The sequence below is a fragment of the Leucoraja erinacea genome, chromosome 22, assembly GCF_028641065.1.
Source record: "Leucoraja erinacea ecotype New England chromosome 22, Leri_hhj_1, whole genome shotgun sequence".
NCBI lineage: Eukaryota > Metazoa > Chordata > Chondrichthyes > Rajiformes > Rajidae > Leucoraja > Leucoraja erinaceus.
Genome location: NC_073398.1, coordinates 14,849,314 through 14,873,539, shown reverse-complemented (window position 1 = coordinate 14,873,539; position 24,226 = coordinate 14,849,314). Strand labels below are relative to the sequence as shown.

The following is a 24,226-nucleotide window of genomic DNA, read 5'->3' as shown; positions in this document are numbered from 1 at the left end:
GTATCATTTGCCTGGGTTTGTTGTGAGATTTGACAGGCAGATCACCTGTGGTGGTATAATTACTGTGGAAGAGATGACATTGAGGCTGAAGCTAGAATTGTAAATAGCTCATTCTAAGCCCCCCCCCCCCCCCCCCCCCCGTCTAGTGTCAGTCAATAAAATAGTGAGTCAAGCACTTGCGCATCTAAACTTTTTTTTTTGGAAAAACGCAATAACAGTTCCCACTGCTATACCTAACCAACACGGGTTTGATCCTCGTATCTGCCTGGCCAAGCCCTCCTAGCCTCGTTCAGGCAGAGACGCTCCAGAAGGTCACGCAGTCCTAAGCGTTCTCCCAGAACACAGGACCTTGTGGGAGTGGCCTTTTGTAGATCCACGAACCTTGAGGGTCCGAACCACATGGGGGTGGTCTCTATACAGTCCAATAACAGATATCGATTAACACAGTACGTGATAGACATTTCCCTAACCCAATAATACAGTGAGTAACACAATGTATCTGCCAAAGTTTCTCGATGCAAGTTAACAGAAATGAATTATGTAACATTTGCCCAGATATTCAAGAAACCCAGACAAGGCTCAACACTGAACCCCATCAACATCTAGCAAAGTAAAGCTTTGCAACAATATTTACAATGTGTAAGTCTGATTTGCATTCACCCAATCCGTTTCGTGCAATTTACACCTAATTGTCAGAACCAGCAGATGTTCCATTCTCTTCCTGCAACTCTTATCTAGACTCTATAAAAACTGGCACCATTCTGCAGCTTGTCCCATTTCTGCAGAAGGCACATTTAAATTGACCAAATGGCCTAGCAGCCCAGAAGCCATTACTCAATTTTAGTGTCCTGGCATCTCCAATTTTGCCAGCATTAACAGAATGAAATCCTCTTTACTAAGAAACACAAGTATTTTTTGCGGAGTCTGTGCATAATTATTTTTCCCAATGAAAACAATCAAATGTAGCTCTCAGGTCAAAAAACAGTGCCATTCGAGAGCTTCTTGCATTTCATTGGTCTTAGATTATGAGATTGAAAAGAAGATATCTTGTCAAGAATGGTTGGCATGTATTACTTTCACAACAAATATGATAACCATTCACGTGAGAGGAATGTTGGAAAATTCAAGTCAATTATTCAATCTACATGAAGAAGAGCAGAAGCACTCATGCCATGATTTGGTTAAGCATTACTTGTCAGTTTCTAACCTAAAACGAATGAGTTCAGTTATTTCTTCCCTCTATTTTGAATCATAATTTGTGTTTTCAGGTTCCGTGGTATAAGATGGTTGAATACTAAACTGAGCTGTAGTATGAATGTAGTCTAAGTAATAGGATCATTTATAGTTAAGTGGGAACACAAAACTTCCTTAATGAATTACTGACCACATTATGTAAAACGTGCAGCAGCAATAATGCAAGCGGAAACAATTGGATTAGTCAAATTGAGTGAAATATCTTTCTGGATTAATTTGTTATAATTAAAACAACACACTTTCAACCAGCCTGGTAATATATCTCCTAGAATTTGTATAGAAGTATAAGACGGGAGCTAGATAGAATATATCAGGTACTGGGTGTTGGTGATACTGATATATTAGATTATAGGATTGGTAAAATGGGATATAGTGCTTTTGTTGATATCTGATGGCACAATTAATAGAACTGCTACCTCACAGCTTCAGTGACCCAGGTTTAGGCCTTTGTAGGAAAGAACTGCAGATGCCAGTTTGAACTGAAGATAGACACGCAGAAGGGTCTTGACCCGAAACGTCATCTATTCCTTTTCTTCAGAGATGCTGTCTGACCCGTTGAGATACTCCAGCTTTTTGTGTCTATGGGAAAGGGGGGAACCACTTTTGGTCACCACCTCCACGGAGAGGCGACTTTTCCCATGTTGCCTCCCTCGCGGCCTAACACCATGGATTGGAGTGGCCTTTTCCGAGTCGAGCCCAGAGTTTCAGCAGTGGGCGCAGCGTGGACTTTTCATCGCGGAACGGGTGAACCCTTGCCGGGGTCGCCAGAAGGGAATGCTCCAATCGCTGGCAGTCTGTGGAGCTTCTAGCCGTGGGCTCGGCGTCCGGAGCCTGGGATCCTTCGTCGGGGATTCCCGGAGAAGAGCTCCGACCGCCGGCCCGCTGCCTATAACATAGTGAAGCCATGCCCTGCGGAGCTTCTAGCCGTGGGCGTGGCGTGGACTTACCATCCAGAGAGGGATCCCTCGCCGGGGATAGCCAGAGATGAGCTCCGACCACCGGCCTGCGGCTTACAACATCCTGAAGCCGCGGTCTCTGGTAAGAAAGCGCCGATTCGGGACCTCCAAGCGTGTTCGACTGTCCTGACGAGAGGGCCTGTACATCCGGCTGCCCGTAGCGGTGACTGAGGAGGTTTATGGCCCCGACCACGGGTGAACAATGGAGGAGGACTTACTGAACTTTGTGCCTTCCACCACAATGAAGAATGCTCTGGTGGATGTTTGTGTTAAATCTTATTGTGTATTGTGTGTTCTTTTTTTATTGTACCGCTGCTGGCATATTCATTTCACTGCACTTATATGTGTATGTGATGAATAGACCTGACTATTGACTATTGACTATTCTTTTAAAAGTTTTTACTTGTTCTAACTTCATTCACAAAGGGAAATCGAAGAGTCCACCAATCGAGAGCTCCCATAACTAGATATTTCTCGGCAGAATTGGTGTGGGCTTTTCATGATCAAGATAGCCTAACAACAACCTCATTGTAGGAATGCTAGTTACTGTTGATGGGAGAAACAACTTCCTATTGTTTGAGTGCATTTGTAACTCAAGGCAAATTGACATTGTGTTTAAACTGCAATTCTTTTTCCAAAACCGTCATTGTTCTGTATTCGGTCTTTGTTACAGCGGAGATATTAGAACCTACCTTCAAATTCCATGCAAATAAACTAATTTCCCAGTAGGGGTCACTGGTCAGTAACCAACAATCATTCCCAGATCTTATTCCAAAGCAAATATTCATTTGATTTTGATTTTGATACTGTTAATTAAGGGAAATCTAGTTTCATATTATACTCAACACGTCTTGCCATGGACAATGTATGAGAAATTTATTTATGCATAATAGCATTGGGGGAGACAGATTATTTAACTATTTTAATCTATATATAACGTTAACTATAATAGACAATTGGTAAAAGTGCCATTTATTATGGTACTGAGATCAGTTTTATAATATTTCCAATATCTAACCAGTGAGGAGCCAGGATTCTGAACGATAAATAATGAGGGAAGAAGCCAGGAAATGTTCCCACTGCTTGAGTTGGTAACATTTAAAGAAAAAATGCAAAATATTTATGTAAAATGTGCAATATGGGGATTATTGCTTGAGGAATTCTAATAATCTGGCACTGAAACAACTCCCACCATCTCCTTACACTGCCTGCTGTTTTCAGTGAAGTTGCAAAAAGACATATTAAAAAAAGCTAATTGTGTGGGAAGGGATGATTCCATGCAAATAATGAAAGACTTCAGCCATTCTACTCCATTAAAAGAGTATCTTTTTAACCATTCACATTTCCTTCACAGAGGTTGAATTTATTTGGCACGCACCTTTGTTTGCTTTTAACTATTGAGCAATTAAAACTGACCACAAACTCTTATTGGTCTTGCCAACAACAGTGTAGGTGGAACGATTGCTTTCTTTGTTTTCTGACTCTTGGAGAGTTGTTTTTAATTCCATAGGACCATGTCTGCTCTATTACACATTTTTGTTATACATACTCTTAATGTAACTCTTTATCTCGCATTCCATTGACAACTGTGGACTGCATTCCACAGATACTTGACCATGTAAGGCTGGACTCAGCCCATCCCTCACAGTTGCCCCCACACTAACTCCATGCCTGCACTAAACTTCACGCTCAGCAGCTCCCAATAATTTAGAGATCAAGCTGCTTTTGCTGTTCTTCAAGCTCCTTGGCCTTCTGGTTAAGATCAAGTGTGGGACGATCATTGTGGACACACATCTGTTGGAGGAGACCGAGAAGAAAGCCAACAGGGGTACTTGATGAGCAAGTGGCTGCCTAATGAGAGCTCAATCAACTGAGACAGAAGAAGATCCAAGCTGAATGGGGACCAATCTAACACCTCTTTCCAGTTTACAAATTCACTATGTCACAAATTCACAAGCTATAGGAGTGGAATTATGTCATTTGCCCCATCGAATCCAGTCCACCATTCAATCATGGCTGATCTCTGCCTCCTAATCCTATTTTCCTGCCTTCTCCCCGCAATCTTTGACACCCGCTCTAATCAAAAATTTGTCTATCTTTGCCTTAATAATATACACTGACTTGGCGTCCACAGCCCACCGTGGCTATGAATTCCACAGATTAACTACCCCCCGACTAAAGAAGTTCCTTCTCACCTCCTTTCTAAAAGAGCGCCCTTTAATTCTGACGCTATGACCTCTGGTCCTAGACTCTCCCACCGGTGGAAACATCATTTCCACCTCCACTCTATCTATGTCTCTCATTATTCTGTAAGTTTCCATGAGGTCCCCTTTCAACCTTCAAAACTCCAGCGAGTAGAGGCCCAGTGCTGTATAATGCTCATCATATGCTAACCCACTCATTCCTGGAATTATTCTTCTAAACCTTCTCTGGACCCTCTCCAGAGCCAGCACATCCTTCCTCAGATATGCGGAAGGATGTGCTGTACTCAAAATGAGGCCTGACCAGCTCCTTATGGAGACTCAGCTCATGTCCGGCATGAGCAGGATGGCTGCAGCTGCAAGTGTCTCTGGAGTCACGGGGACGAGGGGCTGGAGAATAAAGCAAAGGTTATTGTTCATAAGTTATATGAGCGTAATTAGTCCATTAGTAAAATCAAGTCTACTCTGCCATTCAATCATGGCTGCCTTTCAATCTATCCCTCTCAACCCCATTGTCCTGCCTTCTCCCCATAACCCCTGGCACCCTTACTAATCAAGAATCTGTCAATCTGCGCCTTAAAATACCCATTACTACCTCCACAGATTCACCACCCTCTGACAAAATAAATTCCACCTCAACTCCTTTCTAAAGGTATGCCCATTTATTCTGAGGCTATGTCCTCTGATCCTAGAGTCTCCCACTAGTGGAAACACCCACTCCACATCCACTCTATCCAGGCCTTTCACTATTCGATAAGTTTCAATGAGGTCTTCCCTCAACATTGTAAACTTCAGCGCGTACAGGCCTAGTGTCGTCAAACGCTCTTCATATGTTAACCCAATCATTCCTGGCATCATTCTCATAAACCTCCTCTGGACCCTGTCCAATGCCAGCACATCCTTCCTCAGATCCTTGTCAAGTTTCAGTGCGGACAGCTCCGTAGCAGAGGACCATCTGATTTACTGGCCGTTTCCAGAGAGACAGACATCAAGTGTGTCTGGAAGATCATCAACTCAGAGAAAGACATTCTTTGATCTGCCCGAAACCTGTTGGTCGTCCAGCACAGCAAGATGCCTGCTGCCAACTGCTTCATCAAGACAGCAGGGACATATGCCGAGGGACGTACTGAAGCTTGTTGCAGCCAATGCCAAATGTCTGTTGGGGAGGACCATAGTCTAGGGTCCTATCAATGCTGGACTTTGAGGGACAGAGTCTTGTGGAGAAACCCCTCAAACAAGGGAAGGAGTATCACCAGGTGACCACATAAGTGGCAATGAGTCTGAAGAAGGGTCTCGACCTGAAATGTCACATATTCCTTTTCTCCAGAGATGCTGCCTGTCCTCTGAGTTACTCCAGCATTTTGTGTCTATCTTTGGTATAAACCAGCATCTGTAGTTCCTTCCTACATGAGTGGCAAGGGTGTTTTGTTTAAAGATAGGAGCGAACATTACTGAGTATGACACTTTTGAATGTGTAGACACGGAGGATGTATGAAAAGTTTTTGTACAGTTTTTGCTTTGTATATATATATTTTTCTGAATACAGTTTAGTTTTGGGGGAAAAATCCACAGGCATTCACAAGGCCTCAGGCAATGTGTGTGGGCTGCCCTCATCATCTTCCAATAATTCAGGAGGAATTTTCACTTTCTAAATGCCTCTAATTATCAGAAAAATTTAGAAACAGTTGAGAAAAATAAGCTTGTAAGTCAGGAGCAGAATTAGGCCATTCGTCCCATCAAGTCTACTCTGTCGTTCAATGATGGCTGATCTATCTATCCCTTTCCACCCCATTATCTAGCCTTCTCCCCGTAACCCTGGACACTCTTACTGATCAAGAATCTGTCTCTCTGCTTTAAAAATACCCAAAGACTTGGTACAGAAATTCCACAGAATTCAAATAATTCTACAGATTCACCACCCTTCAGCTAAAGAAAAACCTTCTGTTGGTTTTCAAAAGCTTCAAAATCTTTTAGCTACCTGCTAATTGTTACAATATTATACGTCTTTTTTTATGCTGTCTTTGACTTTCTTTGTCAGCCACAGTTCGCCTCATTGTCCCCTTAGATTCTCTCTTCCTCTTTGTAAGGGATGAAAAGTTTCTGCATCTTCCGAATTACTCGCAGAAACTCCTGTCATTGTGCTCCACAGTCATTCTTGCTCGGGCCCCTTTCCAATGAACTTTAGCCAGCTCCTCCCTCACACCTTTACTCAACAGTAATACCAACACATCTAATTACATCTTCTTCCTCTCAAACTCAAATAAGCAATTAAATCACAAAACAAATAAGGAAAAATGTAAGCAATAATAAATTCTCATGGACATCATTATTTGATGTAAGTTAATTAGCATACATATTAATTAAAATTAAATCAAACAAGCCACTCACCTTCATTTACATTTTCAAAGTTAGCAGCTCTTGTTTTATAAGAGGGAAACCATTCAAGACTGAGATGAGAAGATTTCAAAGCTTTGGAATTCTTTACCCAAGAGTGCTGAAGTCATCTGTATATCCTGGATAGAGATCGACAGCTTTTTGGATATGAGGCACATCAAAGGATATGAAGTTTGTATTCGAAAGTGGCACTGAAGTTAATGATCAGCTAAGTTTTTATTGGCAGTACTGACTTGAGGAGGCAACTGTTCTACCTCAGCCCCAGTGTTTTTCTGTCCTTTTGAATCGTCTGTAGTGATCTGCTGTAATGGTTGACGTAAAGCTCAGGGGGTAGATAGGGTGTGTTTGGCCCTTCATCTCAGATTATGATAGAAACCCTCTGGATTTAAAGGCAAGTCCACTAACCGACTGTGAGGCCAAGTGCAGCCCCATTCTATCTCCACTGTGTTCTACACAGCATTACAGTGTGTAGTCACAAATGTCCAAAATATAGGAATGTGCACACTGCGGCTAACTAGCACTTCTCTATGGACTTATTGGCTAATCATCAGTGCAATCTGTTTCATTGACAATGTATTATGCTGGTGTCAATGATGTATAATCCAGATAGACTCAGGATATATTGGAATACTCAGCAGATCCAGTAATATCTCTGGTGAAAGAAATAGAATTAAAGTTTCAGCTTAATGAATTTTAGTCAGAATATTGATGAGTCTTCCATCTGAAATGTGGAATGACCTGCTGAGTATTTCCATCATCTGCAGCATTTAGTTTCAGCTATGTTATACAATGTATATATCGCACATGTGACTCCCTAAAGGGCCTGTCCCACTTAGGCGACTTTTTTGGCGAGTGCAGGAGTTTCAACATGTTGAAAAATTTTTCTGCGACCAAAAATTGGTTGCCATGGAGAAAATCGATACTTTTGTAGTCATAGGTGCAGTGGTAGTGGGGTCGCCATGCCGTTGTAGGGAGTCGTGGTAGCTGTAGGTAGTTTTAGTTAATCTCCTTTGCTGACTGGGCATTTTCACTGGCTCATTGGGGGAAAAAAAAACATAAGCATGAGTTTTCAGAAGGAAGGAAAACCGACCGGTAATGTTAAATGCCCGCTAAACTTCACAGCTGTGTATCTCTGGCTTATTAAAAGTTGTCTGGCTTCTTATAAGTGTATTCAATCCTTTTCCCCCCTACCCCCCCCCCCTTCTCCTCCCTTTTCCCCCCGTCTCTAACATCCCCCCCCCCCCCACCCCCGCTCCTTTAAAGGACTTACCGTACACTGTGCTAGCCGTCTTAACCTTCCTGTTCATCGCGGTGTGTGTCTGTATCACCTTGGCTTTGTACCGTGTGAATTTCAGACAGCACTCCCCGGCTTTCTCTGGCCCCTGCCTTTGCGATGTGTTTGTGTGTGTGTGTGTGTGTGTGTTCCGCTCTGATGGTCGCCATTCCACTTCCCGGTTTTTCAGCGAGTACCGCGAGCTTGACTCTCACCGGCAGTCCGCTGAAAAATCGAGTAAGTGGGACAGGCCCTTAACTCATTTCACCATTGCCATCAGGAAGAAGGTACAGGAGCATGAAAACTGTAACGTTTAGGTTTAGGAACAGCTTCTTCCCTATAGCCATCAGGCTATTAAACACAACAAATAAGCTCTGAGCTCTGAACAGCAAAAGACTATTATTATTGCACTATATTTGTTATTTATTGAAAAAAAATTATCTTCTCTGTTATGTACTATGTTTACATATTCACATATTCTGTTGTGCTGCAGCAAGTAAGAATTTCATTGTTCCATCCGGGACATATGATAATAAAACACTCTTGACTCTTGATTTGACTAATATGGACCACTGATGCTGTGTAATATGGACCACTGATGCTGTGTAATATGGACCAGTGGTGCTGTGTAATTCAATATAACCATATTGGACCACACCCATAGCTCTCAGTGTGAATTGACATAGTATAGAAACTAAAAGAAGCAAAGCACAACAAAAGTGACAATGAGTTCTTCAAAAATGACAATCCCGTTCTTGGTTCCTGTTCATATTCTGGCACACTTTAATACTTTCTCACACCACGTTCCAGATAATTGATGTTGTTTATATTTTGACTCTTCCATTGCAGGGATGTGGTGCTGAAGCTCCTTCAGTATGACGCCTCCACCAACGTTGCAGATAACAAGGGCTGCTTTCCTCTTCACTTGGCTGCTTGGAAGGGAGACATGGATATTGTAAAAATTCTAATCCATCATGGGCCTTCCCATTCACGAGTGAACGAGCAGGTGGGCTTGCTTTTCTGTTTAAAGTATAATACATTTATAAATGCAGAATGGCAAGCAATCTTCCGAGTTTATCATTGGAGACACGTGAAATACTTATATTTGATATGTTGAGCAATATATATTCTTTAATTGCTGTAGTTTGGGATGCTTAAACTTATTTTTGAGAATTAATTTTCAGGCTCATCAACAAAATTACGTTTTAAGTTTTTAAATTAAAACTTTAGAAATTTCTCTTGTCGAGTTGAAGCTATTTATTATATTGTTTGGTATTATGAATAATCTCCCCCAATTGGGCTACATTTTATGTTCTGTGAAAAACAGTAGGTCATCTATTTAGTCTTCCCGTGTGACTGTGGTAGTGTGATGATCACATGGAATTAATAGGATTTATTTTAAGCACTGGTTCATTAATTGTCTGTCTGATTGCTTGTACCAATTTATGCCATTGATTCATTTAGTTTGTTGTAAACTCACTTGTGCTTTTCATGGTGCACCACCACCAGATATATTTCTAGACCAATATTTGGTTTTGATATTTTGAAATATCATTCGTGAAAGCAGGGATTCAGTGGAGTACGTTGCTTAATATTCTCCAATCACAATAATTGATGCTGGAACAATTAATGGCAATTATTTTCATTGCGTATTTTATTTGTTTATCAATGTATTTCTGTGTGGTCTGTTCCTGCAGTCCATGTTATTGTCCTGAATGTTCCTCAGTCCATGTTATTGTCCTGCATGTTAATCTTCCTTTGCATGGTTCTCATCAGTCAACTTGCTTCTGGTCAGCATATTTCATTGCAGTTCATGCTATTTTTTTTAAAGAAATATACAAAATGCTGGAGTAACTCAGTGGATTAGGCAGCATCTCTGGAGAACATGGATAGGTGAAATTTCAGGTTGGAACCCTTGTTCAGACTGATTGCAGGGGGAGGGCGGGACTTTGTCACTATAGATATCATTCCTAGTATGGGATTAAAGCCATAACATCTGACTCAGAATGAAAATGGATTACCAAAATAGTAAATGATTGGAGACACAAGGTGCTGGCAATTTGAGCAAAAATAGATGGCTGCAGGAACTCAGCAGGTCAGGCAGCATCTGTGGAGGGAAACAGAGGGCCAGCAGATGCTGCCTCATCCACTGAGTTCCTCCAGCAGTCTGTTTATTTGCTAGTAAATGCTAATAAAAGAAGTTCAACCTCTTTTGGCAGTTGGTATAAAATTTTAGGTGTCAAATTCAGGATTAGTTTTTGTTCAAAGATTCGGAAAAAACTGCAAAACCTTGTAATGCTTACGTTTGTCAATTTTCGGGCACATTTGCCATTGGGTGATTAAGCCAATGGCAAGGTTGGGAATGAAGGAAATTTTTATTCAGCAAAAACAAATGCGGCTCTCATTTTTTCTTTGACTCAACAATGAGCTTGTCATCTTGAATGATTCTGTTTCCATCAACAAATTCATAATAGTTTGAGCAAAATACGTTGATAAGATAGTGCAAGGTAAATGGAACAGAACAGTTTTTTGGCGGCATAGTCGTAGAATTATGATTTTTCTTCTAGCTATGATTATACTCGCGATGTCTTGGTATGCATTAATGATTGCGTATTAATACACAAGGTTGCAGAAAGAAACATGGAACCTACAAGCTTTGAACAGGATATATAACTTAATTTGGCTAACACCGTGTAATTTCCTCCCACGTCCTGATTACCAGGAAGTGTTCAAAAGTTGGGGAATTTTCTACTGTACTGGCACGTCCAAAAGTGCTACAAACATAAATAGATTTTGCCAAAATGTGAGAATGCCCTCACCTCATCTGGCTTCATTTATTCAACAGCCACTCCAACAACAAATTATTTCATTGTCCTTCTTGGCATCCTTTTGAAACAGGCAAACCAAGAACTGTTAGCTTGCTGATCCATGTTTTGGAACAATACTTTGTGCTTGAACATTCTGTACATCTCGCCCAAATAACTACAACAAAGTCTTAGCAGATTCTCATCAAAACTTTCTCTCATCAAAGTGTTAGGTCAGCCTTGGGTAGAATGGAAATTATACATGCCTAGGCTTTATTTTACCTGGAGTGCTGATATGTGCTTACCAGCTTGTTTATAATCCTCACCATACATGTAAACTCTACCTAACATCTAACCAGCATGTGACTTTACTTCAGATAATTATCTCGTAATGGAGAATTAGATTTGTATCACAACAGCAATACTTCCAAACTGTATTTAGCAACATATGATAAACATATGATCATTATTACCAACTTTATTTGACACAAATTTAATATAATATAATGCAACCCCCTTTAAATCGATTAATCTGGGCTGATCTCACTTGCCCATTTCAGATATGTGTCATATGTGTTTCGGTTGGTGGCGCGACTCACGTTGCAGCGGCCCCTACAGCCTGTCTGTCTTTTTTTTTGTTTTTTTGTGTAGTTAAATGTAGTTGTCGAGTTTTTTTAATACTGTTTTTAACTGTGTATATGTGGGGAGCGGGGGGGGGACTTTCAAAATCTCTTCCCTGCACGGGAGACCCGACCTTTTCCGTATCGGGTCTCCGTTGTCGTTGGGGCCTAGCACCGTGGAGCGGCCTCCAACCGGAACGCCCTGGGGGCTCCAGTCGCGGAGCCTGTGGGGCTGCAGACTTACCATCGTGGGGCCGGCCGGCTTCGGAGCGTGGGGAGCGGTGGTGGCTCGTTGCTGCGGCCCGACCCGGAGCTCGGAGGCTCTGGTGGACTGTGATATCGGGAGCTCACGGGTCCGGGTATGAGACCGCTTTTCGGAGCTCCCGCAACGCACCTTCTCCAGCCAGTGTCACGGGGTTGGAACAACCCGGAGCAGGGCCGTACATCGCCCGGCGCGGCTTTAATGGCCGCGGGACATGCCAACGCCCGCCGGGGGCTACAACTTTGAGTAATTTAGACCTGGAACGGGGCCGTACATCGCCCGGCGCGGCCTTAATGGCCGTGGGGCTTACCATCGCCCGCCTGGGGCTTCAACATCGGGAGAAAAATGGTGCACAGGGGAGAGAAAAGACTTTGCCTTCCATCACAGTGAGGAGGAGATTCACTGTGATGGATGTTTGTGCGAATTGGATGTTTGTGTGAATTGAATTGTTTGTGTGTCTTGTAGGAATTGTTTTGTTTGTATGGCTGTAGAAACAGAGTTTCGTTTGAGCCTCACTGAGGTTCAAATGACATTGAATAAATATTGAATAAATATTGTAACCATGAAAATGCTGTCATTCATTCCTTAATGAAGCTGTTCTAATTCTCAAAAATGCCATCAAACTGACCCAAATAGGTTGTCAGCATTTTCTGATGTCAACCTATGAGAAGAGTCTAAGAATCATAAACTATCTGTTAAACTAATGATATTGGGCCAGAAGATGCTCGGACACAGGCTGCCAGCAATCTGCTGCTTGTTGCTCAGTTTGCATCTCACTACTGCAAAGTCTAATACAGAAGCTTGAGATGAAAGAGAAGTCAGATAGTACCTGATATGACAGTCCACTGGTGGACTTGCCCTTGAGTTCAGTGGTGTAGTACCAGAAGAGATGGATCAGAGGCTGGAGAGAGCTGCAGGTAACCCCATTCACTTACACCATCCTGCAATAAAAAGGTTTATTCATTTTACTTTATTTTAATGTTGTTAAATATTTGCTATATCTTTGAAGTTTTAAATTAATGTTTTACCTTTTTTAGATAATTTAAATATTTTTCAATCCTCTTTAAATATCTCCTCAACTCAAGTGACATTTACAGAAGTTCTTAAAACCCTTGAAAGTGGCCAGTTATCAAAGGGCACCAGAGTTTTGGGATCTGACACCAAGTGTTGCTCGAAGTACAGACCCTGCTCTCCCTCTCAATTATGGTTTTTCATCGCCAATGGCATTGTGATCTGGAGAGGTTTAGTGGAAGCAGTGGCAGGCAAAGTCAAGCAGACACCTTTTTACATGACAATCTAGTTCTCTGAACTTTAATTAAGAGCTCACAATACAAAGACCATCATACATCATGAACAGAAAATGATGACAGTTTGCCCACCTTTCCTTCAGGAAATGTCACAGGAAGATGTAAAAGAAGAGGAAAAACCCCATTATTTTCTTACATTTTCTAGTGACATAAAAATAATTCATTCATCCCAATGAGTCTGTACTAGATCTCGGAGCATTCCCATCATTCCCGGCAGCCTTTTCACACTTGCGTGACCATTAACTCCCACCAATTCTCCTATCACTCACCTACAATGTGGGCCATTTAAAATAGCTCTTTAATTTATCAACCAGCACGTCTTTTGGATCAGGTAGGAAACGGGAGCACCCGGAGGAAACCCACGTGTTTACAGCGAGAATAGGCAAACTCCACACAGTCAGAATCAAATCCGAGTTACTGGAGCTATGTGGCAGTTGCACTAAATGCTACACTATCTTGTATTAGTCAGATTGTGTAAGTGCAGGCAGCCCAAGTTGACATCTATATGAAGCAAAATATCAATAGAAAAAAGGGCCAATTTCAGAAATATGCTGAGAAATTCCTTAATGATTCTCTAAGGTAAAGAATGCCCAGTATTCTGAAAAGAAAAGACTGGATCTATATGCCACAACTGATAGATGGATTATATAAAATTAAGCTGTGATTACAGGATCATTTATCAATTCATGTTTTAATCATAGAATTATAAGAAACAATTTTCCTGTGTCTGAACTGAGTGATTTGGGGATTTTAATTTTTGTGCTGAAAATAAACAAAATAAATATAATCGCATGGAAAATTTTACACTTCCTAAATTAACCAAAGTGAAACAAAATATTCCAAATTCATAAGGTTTAAGTATATTAGCAATATTGCACATATCAGATGAGAACTCTATATACAAGCAACAAAATCACCATACACAAAGCAGAATTTCAGCAATTTTCATATTAAATGTGAAAATATTTTAAACCAACATCAGAAGTAGGAAAAATTTCATGAATTTCAGTATAGTTTATAATCTGCAGACAAATACAAGGGACATAATTTTTCAGCGTTGGTGCAATAGCTTTATGCTTGTCAGGTCTCATTTTTCAGTCTGTAGAAGTCAAGCCACAGTGGGATTTGTTGGATGGATGCAGGGGAGCTGTGCTACCACCCACAAACATGCAGTCTCTCGCGGCTGATTTTATCAAAATCTATCATTTTCTTTGCATAAAAATTTGATTAATTTTTTAGTGGACAACATACTTTGAAGGTCGTTACTTGCAAGGTCTCTGGTTAATGAAGCAAATAATAGCTGCACTTCACGCTAAAGTATTGTTAACATGCAGTATGCATCCTAAAATAGTGAATCCTCCAGGCCAATGAGATTATGAGATGATATGAGATTACTAGACTTTATTATCCTTTTAGCCTATTTATTTAATAAAAGCATTTGTCATGTTTAGGTTTTCAGGATTCAACACAGTAACTAGGTTTTCTTCCCAATTCTGCAAACACCAATATACTGATTCATCTGAAATATTTTCTAAAGGAATTGTTTTCAAAAGCTTTATTTGAAAGCTTGGGTATCTCTTTCGGAAAAGCATAACGATATGCAATTTACACTGAATTTGAATATCTAAACAAAAATATCACAAATCTGTCAATATTTGCTATAACTTGGCAATAACTTGCTGCAGTGGTTAAATGGACCAAACTAGTTAAAGTTAAATCAGGAGATCAGAGTTTATATCCTACCATGGCACCTGGTGAAGTTAAATTGTCAATAATCTGAAATTAGTAAAAATAAAAAGTTAATCTTCGTAATGATGACCATGGAAACTACTGTAGCTTTCCACGGGTTCGCTGTGCTGACTTCAAAGTGCATTTCGGACGGAGTGAAGGTTTAGGATAGTGGATGTAATGTTAATCAATGGCCTTTTTTGAACTAGGTAGTGTTGAGCTTCTTGGATATTGATGGAAATGCTTGTCCTGTGAGATGCTACATTCGGGGATGGTTTGTACCTAATGTATTTGGACAATATTCAAAAATGTCCATGTTTCTCCCCTCCCCCACCTCTTTTTCCCTCCTGTATCCAAATACTTGATTTATTGCAGGAATATTCTCCATATAATGGCACACCTTGTAATAACTGGATTGTGTTCCTGAAATTTTGAAAGTATTCAAATTTGCAGTGATATTCTGGACTACTGAATAGAATTAGCTGCATCTGGGGGCAGGACTGAAGTTTGTAAAGGAAGTTGTGCCCTTTTCATGAATTATTTTGTAAACATTGAGAATTTGTTGTAAACATGAACAATATTGTCTTTCAAAATCAATTATTTTTTGTTTAGTTTAGAGATACATAGCGTGGAAACAGGCCCTTCGGCTCACTGAGTCGGTGCTGACCAGCAATCCCCTCACACTTATACTATCCCACTATCCCACACACACTAGGGACAATTTTACAGTTATACCAAGCGAATGAACCTACAACCTGTATGTCTTTAGAGTGTGGGAGGAAAGCAGAGCACTCGGAGAAACCTATGCAGGTCAAGGGAAGAACATTCAAACTCCATACAAGCAGCACCCATTGTTAGGAACAAACCCGGGTCTCTGGCGCTGTAAAGGGCCTGTCCCACCTGCATGCGATTGCATGCGACTAGCGCGACCAAACGTGGTTGCTTGAGGCGTACAGCCTCGCAGTGCCAGTCCCAATTCGAACCGCGGAGGCGTATAGAGTTGTGCGGGGCTGGTCCCGACATCATACTCACCAATCAGCTGGGCAGGAGGCGGGCCAACTGGATTTGGACGTCGCACGGCGTCGGGCGGTGACGTCATCGCGCAACAGCACGCCGGGCGGTGACCTCATCGCGCAACGCCACGTGCTAGGCGTACGCCATCAAGATGCTGCGTACGACGTCAAGACGCTGCGTACGTTCGTCGAGACGCTGCGTACGCCCTCAATGCGCCTGCGAGCCAACAGTGCAAGATTTTCGGACAGTGCATGATTTTTGGAGCCTCGCACGATGTCGGGACCAGCCCCGCAAAATTCCATACGCCTCCGCCGATTGAAGTGGGACCGGCCCCGCGAGGCCGTACGTCTCAAGCAACCACGTTAGGTTGCGCTAGACGCATGCAATCGCATGCTGGTGGGACAGGCCCTTTAGGCAGTAACTCTACCGCTGCGCTACCATGCCACCTTATATTAACCCATTCTTTCACCTTTATCGTGGTTCTACAGTGACCAAGTTATTTCTAACTGGAATACCGAGCACATAATTTAAGGAACTTGCAAAAACCTTTATTTTGGGTTTTTTGTGCAATAGCAAGGTAAGAGAACGATGAAGGAAAAGGCAGTGTCCGAGGTTTAGGTGTCACTCTGAAGAGGAGAGAGATCTTTATTGGCTCAACATAAATAAATGGCAATAAAGGCAAAATGCAAACTTGCCTCAAACAAATTTGTCATGTGAAAGTTGCACATCTTCAGATGTTCAAAGGTTTGTAAAGAAGTACAATAATAAGCTTACAACAGCCTTGATCCTCAGAGGTGAATTGTGAGCCCAATTATTGTCAACAAAGTATTGTTTTCAGCTAAGCACAAAGTGACATTTGAAATTAATATGACAAAGAGCTGGAAATGTTTTGGGTGGGAACATGTCAAGTTTGCTGAAGGTTTGTTACTCTGCTGAAAGCTCATCTGGAATTTACTTCCTTGTTTCCTAATAGAAGTGTTGTTCCTGTTCTTTTGGCATCTTCCACTGTTGCAAGTGGTTTGGTGATTGGGAATTATGCATGCAACAGGAACGTGTACCATGTGTCAGCAGTTTGATACGACATCCGAGGGCACAGTGTTTGCACCATTGCACTGTTTAAACCCACTTTCTATTGTAAAATATTTCCTCAGTATCATTGTTGTTAATTGATGGAGGACAATATCAAAGCCTGCCGTTTTGCTAAAATTGCTTATGATATGTTATTTCTGCTCAGTTGTTAAAAGATGGAATTAAAGTATTTGATTCAAGAGCACTTAAACACAGGGCAATAAATATTGGTTTGTCACTGACATCAACAGACCCTGAATGAATTAAAGATTATATCTAAGCATCCTCTGAGAAACGTTTCAAAGACAGTAAACTTGATTGGCTAAAATTGTAGTTGTGCAGATATCTGAAATAGCTGTGGGCTGTAAAACCTAATACCGATGAGGCATTTACATTTAGAACCATAGGGCAATTTCATGCAGTGCTGAATTGAGGTTCTCTCGGGGGCCAACACTATCTGCTCATTCAATCTCTGCTTTCTGATCAGCAAAATGCCTATTTGGCTCAGGAAGGTAACATAGTTCAACTCCCTCTTTATAGGAAATAGAATTGAAATTACAATTTATCCATGTTGTCAAATTTATATTGCAGTGTGTTATGTGCTGACAGAAAATGCTGGCCCTGCAGTTTAATTTACTATGATTTCCCATTAAGTGCTATTTTATGGATGTGCAATGTTTTGCTCACATCAAATGACTGGCAAATAACTTTTGTAACGTTTGATATTTGTACTCATTTGAAATAATTTCTCCACATACTTTTTTGTCCCCCTGAACTGATTAATCAGTGGCCATTATATGTACGAATATATGGATGAGGATCATATTGTAAATTTTTATGTGACATTTATATAAGGAGAGGTTGAAGTCAGTGTCCATGCATTTGGATCTGAAGAGAGGTTTTAAAGGACAACCATATTTTGTTTTCTCCAGAAATGGAATTTAAAAAACCCGAAGCTGTTTTGCAGGCTGCCTGTCATAGATAATGACCATTTTGTTAATCTGTATGGGTGGCACACACAACATAGATCCAATTAATGTATCAGCTGAATTTGGTACGGCTATCTTCTAAATCAGACATTAAATAAAATGGAGGATTTTAAGGTGATTTGGTATTCCCAGTGGTTGTACTTTAAAAAAAAACTCTCAATTCTATTAAAGCATTTATTTAAAATGTAATCTTTATCTAGAGTTCCAACAGTTTATTCCAAAATAAGCAAAAAAGAGGGGAAGTCATCATAGTCATTTATTGTTCCCATAGCTCTCAGTCAGAAGAGATCAATTTGACTGATTGGAACTTTTCAGGAAAACAATCCATCGCTCTTTTTTGAGGGGGAAAAAAATAAAGTCCAAATTTCCTTGTTATTGAAATCTGTTTTCCTTTACTATAGCCTGCCCCACAGTACCAATTGGAACATCATTCGATAGATGGTTATTCTTCTACCTATGTGTTATATTATTTCGACAACTGTAAACATGCTCCATTTATACGGTACATTAATAGTTCTGTTTTGTAAGACTGTTTTCCGAACCAACAACAGAAATCGTTATATCTTACAATAATGTAATATGTCAATAGCAAACTGTTCCAAGGTACAGTACTTCACAGAATGTCATTGCCAAATCTGTCGATGCACCTTAAAAGGAGATTTTAAAACTAATGACCAAAAGCTTGGTGAAAGGAGTATATAAAAGAGCAAAGGTGAGAGAGGTGGGAGTCGGGGAGAGGGGTTGAAAGAGATATCGGGAGGCAATTCCATAGTTCAGGGTATAATAAAAGTGAACTGCAGATGCTGGTTTATGCCAAAGATAGACGCAAAATGCTGGAGTAACTCGGCGGGTCAGGCAGCATCTCTGGAGAAAATGGATAGGTGACGTTTCGGGTTGGGATCCTTCTTCAGACTGGTGTTCCCGATGGGGGCTCCTGCACATCAACAAGACCAAGCGTGGACTTGGCGACCGTTTCACTGAACACTTACGCTCTAACTGCAAAGACCTAATGGATCTCCATTGCAACTCCCTTCCCCATTCCCATACGGACCTTTCTGCTAGAGTGAAGCCACATGCAAATTGGTGAATAATACTTCATATTCCACTTGGGTAGCTTACAACCCTGTGGTATGAATGTTGAATTCTCTAATTTCATGTAACATATACAAACACTCTCCTTCCCACTTTGTCAATTAAAAGTCGGTTAACCAGTTCCGCAGTTCTCAATGATTGAATTGAATTGAATAAATTTTATTAGCCAAGTATGTATACATACAAGGAATTTGCCTTGGTGCTTTGCTCGCAAGTAACAACACGATATACAGTAAACAATTAGGAATAAAACATAATTTAAACATGTTAAGAATGAATTAAAATATCAGAGCAAAAGGAGGCTACAGACTTTTGGTTGTTGAGTAGAGCTACTGCTCGTAGAAAAAAGCTGTTTTTATGAGTATCCCTCTTTGATCACACTGTACCTAGCCAACAATTGGCCTATCTAGGTCACCCGGCTTGATGTAATCTAATGCCAGCCCTGATTTATCCTGGTCCTTTCGTGCTTCCAGTTCCCCCTCCCGATAATCAGTCTGAAGAACAGCCCCAACCAAAGTCGTCACCTATCCACTTTTATCCATTTTCTCTGGAGATGCTGCCTGACCTGCGTTAATCCAGCACTTTGTGTCTATCCAGACTTCAGGGTCTTGGCAGTTGAAGGCACAGCAGCTGCTGTTGGAACAATGATATTCAGGTGTGCTTATGGTGTGAGAACTGGAGGAGTGCAATGTTCTCAATAACTGGTAGAATTGGCGATGATTAGAGAGGTGGGAAAGAATAAGGCCAGAGAGAAATTTGAATGCAAGACATTGCTTAATCTGGAGACAATTAAAATAGGAGTCAGGAGTGATGAATGAGTGAACTTGTAGTGAGTTCGGGCAGACTCGGTGGAAGGGCCAGTAGTGGTGGTAGTGGTGGTGAGGTAGATATTAATGTTGGTAGCGGATGGTTTTCAGCTACAACTTAGGGCAGTGTACAGATAATTAGGTGTGACGGATACATTCATGGGGACACCAGCAGTAACGATATGGGAGTAGGAAACAATTACAGATGATAATCTGACCATGATCAAAATCATGATCAAAGTAAGGCCAAGAGGGAAGAGGGGACTGGATTAATCTTGTTATAGGTTTATGGAGGAAGGAACTGCAGATGCTGGTTTAAACCAAAGATAGACACAAAAAGCTGGAGTAACTCAGCGGGACAGGCAGCATCTCTGGAGAAAAGGAATGGGTGACGTTTCGGGTCGAAACCCTTCTTCAGACTGGTTAGGGGATAAGGGAAACGAGAGATATAGGTGGTGGGGGAAACTTTTTTTCAAGTTCTTACCTTCCCAGAGATATGATTGATTTTCGGATCACATTCTCCGGGCTCTGCGGCCTAATATCGATGGAGCTGGGAGCTTCCTCGGACTGTCGGGAGCCTCACCACGGGGCGCGGATTTAACATCGGAGTGGATCCCTTGCCTGGGATCACTCCCACCGCGGCCTGCGTACTTACCATCAAGGGCTCACAGTCTCGGGAGAGGCTAGTCGCAGAAGGTTCGACCAGCCCCGACGGGAGGCTTGATCGCCCGGAACGGGGGAGCTGACAACCCCCCGATGCAGGAGCCTCAACGTGGAGGGTCTGAACGCCGCTGGCTATGGGTGTCAAGACCGTCCTGTCAACGTAGGGCTCGAGGCCCCCGACCAACGAAAAACAAAAGGAAGGCCTTGAACTTTATTTCGCCTTCCTTCACAGTGAGGAATGTGTAGGAGTTCATGTTAAAATGTGTTTTTGAGTCTGTTGCTTTTAATTGTATGACTAACCTGGCCAGTGAAATTCCTCACATGTTGCAAAACATACTTGGCGAGTAAAATCTGATTCTGATGTAGAGAGATAAAGAACAATGAATGGAAGATATGCAAAAAAGTATTAATGATAAATGAAACAGGCCATTGTTGGCTGATTAGGTGAAAACGAGGAGCTAGTGCGACTTTGGTGGGTGGGGGGTATAGAGAGAGTTATAATTTTAGTTTTGTTTAGTGATGCAGTGCAGAAACAGGCGGATTATTGATCACCCGTTCCCTCAGTTGCTATGTAACAAGGGAATAGAATTGTGGCAAGGTCTGAAGTGAATGATTATGGCCTTCGCAATATTTCATTTGCAGGAAATTTCTGTTCACGTGGAACCATTCAAGAAATCCTAGTTTTATGTTATCCTGCATAACATAGTTCTCTGGTAGTTCTACGTTATCCCACTAGTTCTATGTTATCCCACTAACACATCAACTCCCTACACACTTGGTCCAATTTACAGAGGACAATTAACCTACAAATCCACACATCTTTAGGATGTGGGAAGAAATCGGAGCAACCAGAGGAAACACACGTGGCAAACAGATAACGTGCAAGCTCCACACAGAAAACAGCTGAGGTCAAGATCGAGCCCGGGTCTCTAGCGCTGTGAAGCAGCAGCACTACCTGCTTCAGCACTCATTCAATAGTTGATTGAAATATTTTGAATTGTCATTTTCCAAAATAAAATAGAAAATTGTTATAAATAGCAACCATCATGGTTAAAACACTGCCATGACATTATCCTGGAAATTTCAAACCAGCAATTACCCATTTTTTTTCTTTTGTGTGAATGATAGTTGGAACATTTCCAACAAAAGGGAAATTGTTCACTGTTCAGCACAAAACTGCAGCTCTGGAGGCTTGAGTTGGATTAATGAAATATGACTGGAATATGGTAGCACCTGCAAAGTAGATGTTTAACATGACTTGCGTAATATAGCACCATTAGTATGAACGGTTTTTATGGTCACAGTTGTCATTTCCGGAGGAGATGTTTAATCCATTAAGATATTTTTGTTGATGCTGCCAATAATGGAAAGTTGTTTTTTTTAGTTTAGTTTAGAAATGCTGCGAGGTCCAGAGACCGCGCCGAAATCTGAAATAAAAACTAAATATGCTAGAAATAGAAATAGAAAGACAATAGAAAACAAACGTTAATGGAAGATGCATTGAGGGTTCTGTGTAGTGCTACCTGGTAATTAGGTACAAAGAGATGCTGGCTACCAGGGATGAGCAACATTCATTTGTTTTTTTTCAACTGTGATACATTTAAAGGTGTATTCAATATAGTAATCCTTCATGTAAATCTGCAAAAGGAACAATTTTACTGCTGAGATATTTTAACAAGCTTTCTGCGACATTCAGGTTGGCATATTGGTGCAGCGGTAAAGTTGCTGCCTTACAGCGCTTGCTGCGTCAGAGACCTGGGTTCGAACCCCACTAAGGGTGCTGTGTGTATGGAAGCCTGTTTCCTTGCTGTATCTCTAAACCAAACTAATCTAAACTAAACTCAGCAAGTCATGATGTTAATGAATGTGCACCACTGGCTTGTGAAAACACAACTCTGACAGCACTTAGGAAACCTGACCTAATGCAAGGCAAAATTGTCTGGATGAATGGTGCCCTGTCCCGCATCAGTACTGCACAGTGGCTGGAACATGTATTATCGACACAGAAATTAACCAACAAATCATTATAAACCAAATTCTCCGCGACTCATGTGAACAGAAATGTTCGAGCAGGTTGCAGGTTAAGCCCTTTGTTAGCTTGACCTGCACTCTGACCCAATGAATATTCCCAGCATTTTCTGTTTATGTTTTCGACTTCCAACATCTGGAGATTTTTTAATTTTCAATCTTTTTCACGGAATGTAAATAGGCAGTGGGAGCATGTGACCCTAACAACAGCAATTGCTTCTCCATTGTACGACATTTTGAACGGAAATATTGGTTTGGTGCATCTGCTTTCAATCAATTTTCTTCTCTAGAAGAAGAGAAACATTAGACATATTCTAAGTGACTGTCATCTGGTTGGTTTGTCTCTCTTGGAACAGCATTGTCTATGCTAATTCTTGCAAGTTCCCTGCAGCAATAGCAATTATTTGGGTTGTCAAGAATGTAAAGAATTAGGAACACCATGTTATCTACACTTCAATATGGTTCTTCTGAAGAGAATTTCAGCGTTAAATTCAAATTATAATTGTGGGTTTTGGTTCTCCATTTTACCTCAGAGCTGAGAACAGAACCAACTAATTATTCTTATTCTTACTCATTTACTCAAGAAAGCAGTATTCCAATTAAGACTATTTTACCATGACTGCCTTCCAATAGAATTTAATTATAAGAAAAAAAAACGATTATACTTTAGTTTAGTTTAGTTTAGAGATACAGCATGGAAACAGGCCCTTCGGCCCTCCGGGTCGACTTTCCTTTAACAACATTTTTCTTTAACGAAAGTGGAATGAGTTCTCCATTGAAATACTGAAGTGTGGTCTGCTGTAATGTTGTTGGGAGTTACACTTTGCAACCTGTATAGCAGCTATTAGTTGGAAAATATTCTATTCCAGGCCAATGGACAGCGAGAAGATGGTTAAGTGCAGTCCATTCACTCTTGTTCAGTTCAGTTCAGAGATACAGCACGGAAACAGGCCCTTTGGCCCACCGGGTCCGCGCCGACCAGCAATCCCCGCACCTTAACACTATCCAACACCCACCAGGGACAATTTTTTACATTTACCAAGCCAATTAACCTACAAACCTCAACAAATTTGTCATTGCCAAAAATTCTATCCATTTAATATGATACAATTCTCATCCCTTCCAACATTAAAGTGCCTGGGAATTAATCACAGTTGCATCACAATAATCCTGAGTTTGTATCAATTCCAAATAATAATTCCCAGAATTGCCATCTTGTCAAGATAACTTTTAGGATTCTCCAATGTAATCAACATTTGAGCCAAGGATATTAAAATGATCAATTGATTCAATTTTGTAACTTCTGAGTACAAATGAAAAGGTGGAAATGGTACCTGGTTTTATCAGTTGTAAGTGACGTGGGAATCAATTCCTGGTAACTGTTGCTCTTCAGCTGCCCATAAATGACATATTCTGAAGAAAATTACTCTGCCTTTCAAAATAAATCAGATAAAAATATTGTTTTAATATTGTACCTGCCATGCAAGACAGAATTAGTGAGTGCACAAGTAGAGATTGTCAGACAAATACACCATGAAATAAGACCTGTTCGATCCAAAATTCTGCCCATTAAAAGTAACGAGAATTTTTTTGCACAACCAGTTTTGCTTGATATCACCAAATAATTCAGAAGCAGCAGTGTATTTCACTCCGTCAGTTTCATGGAGTAGTGATGTATTCCCTCATAGAATTCTGGCAGAAGTTGTGATCAGCCCTGACAATATAACTGGTAGCATATTTACCTCTGAATTGAAAGTTACGTGCTGA

The 24,226-nt window shown here is 41.0% G+C and overlaps 1 protein-coding gene and 1 long non-coding RNA gene across 10 annotated transcripts in view; one reads left to right on the top strand and one right to left on the bottom strand.

The window, feature by feature from the left end:
- The window catches only part of anks1b (ankyrin repeat and sterile alpha motif domain containing 1B), a 646,306-nt gene that overhangs the window by 192,106 nt on the left and 429,974 nt on the right, over positions 1-24,226 (top strand). For all 9 annotated transcript variants that reach the window (XM_055652964.1, XM_055652967.1, XM_055652963.1 and 6 more), the window contains one exon: positions 8,928-9,084. In XM_055652964.1, coding sequence (XP_055508939.1) covers positions 8,928-9,084 — 157 coding nt within the window. The remainder of the gene's footprint in view (positions 1-8,927; positions 9,085-24,226) is intronic.
- LOC129707732 (uncharacterized) lies at positions 11,571-23,886 on the bottom strand. Its single transcript, XR_008725228.1, has 3 exons — positions 23,794-23,886; positions 14,815-14,847; positions 11,571-12,705 (listed from the first exon to the last, which is right to left on the bottom strand). It is a non-coding gene; the product is annotated as an uncharacterized LOC129707732 (long non-coding RNA).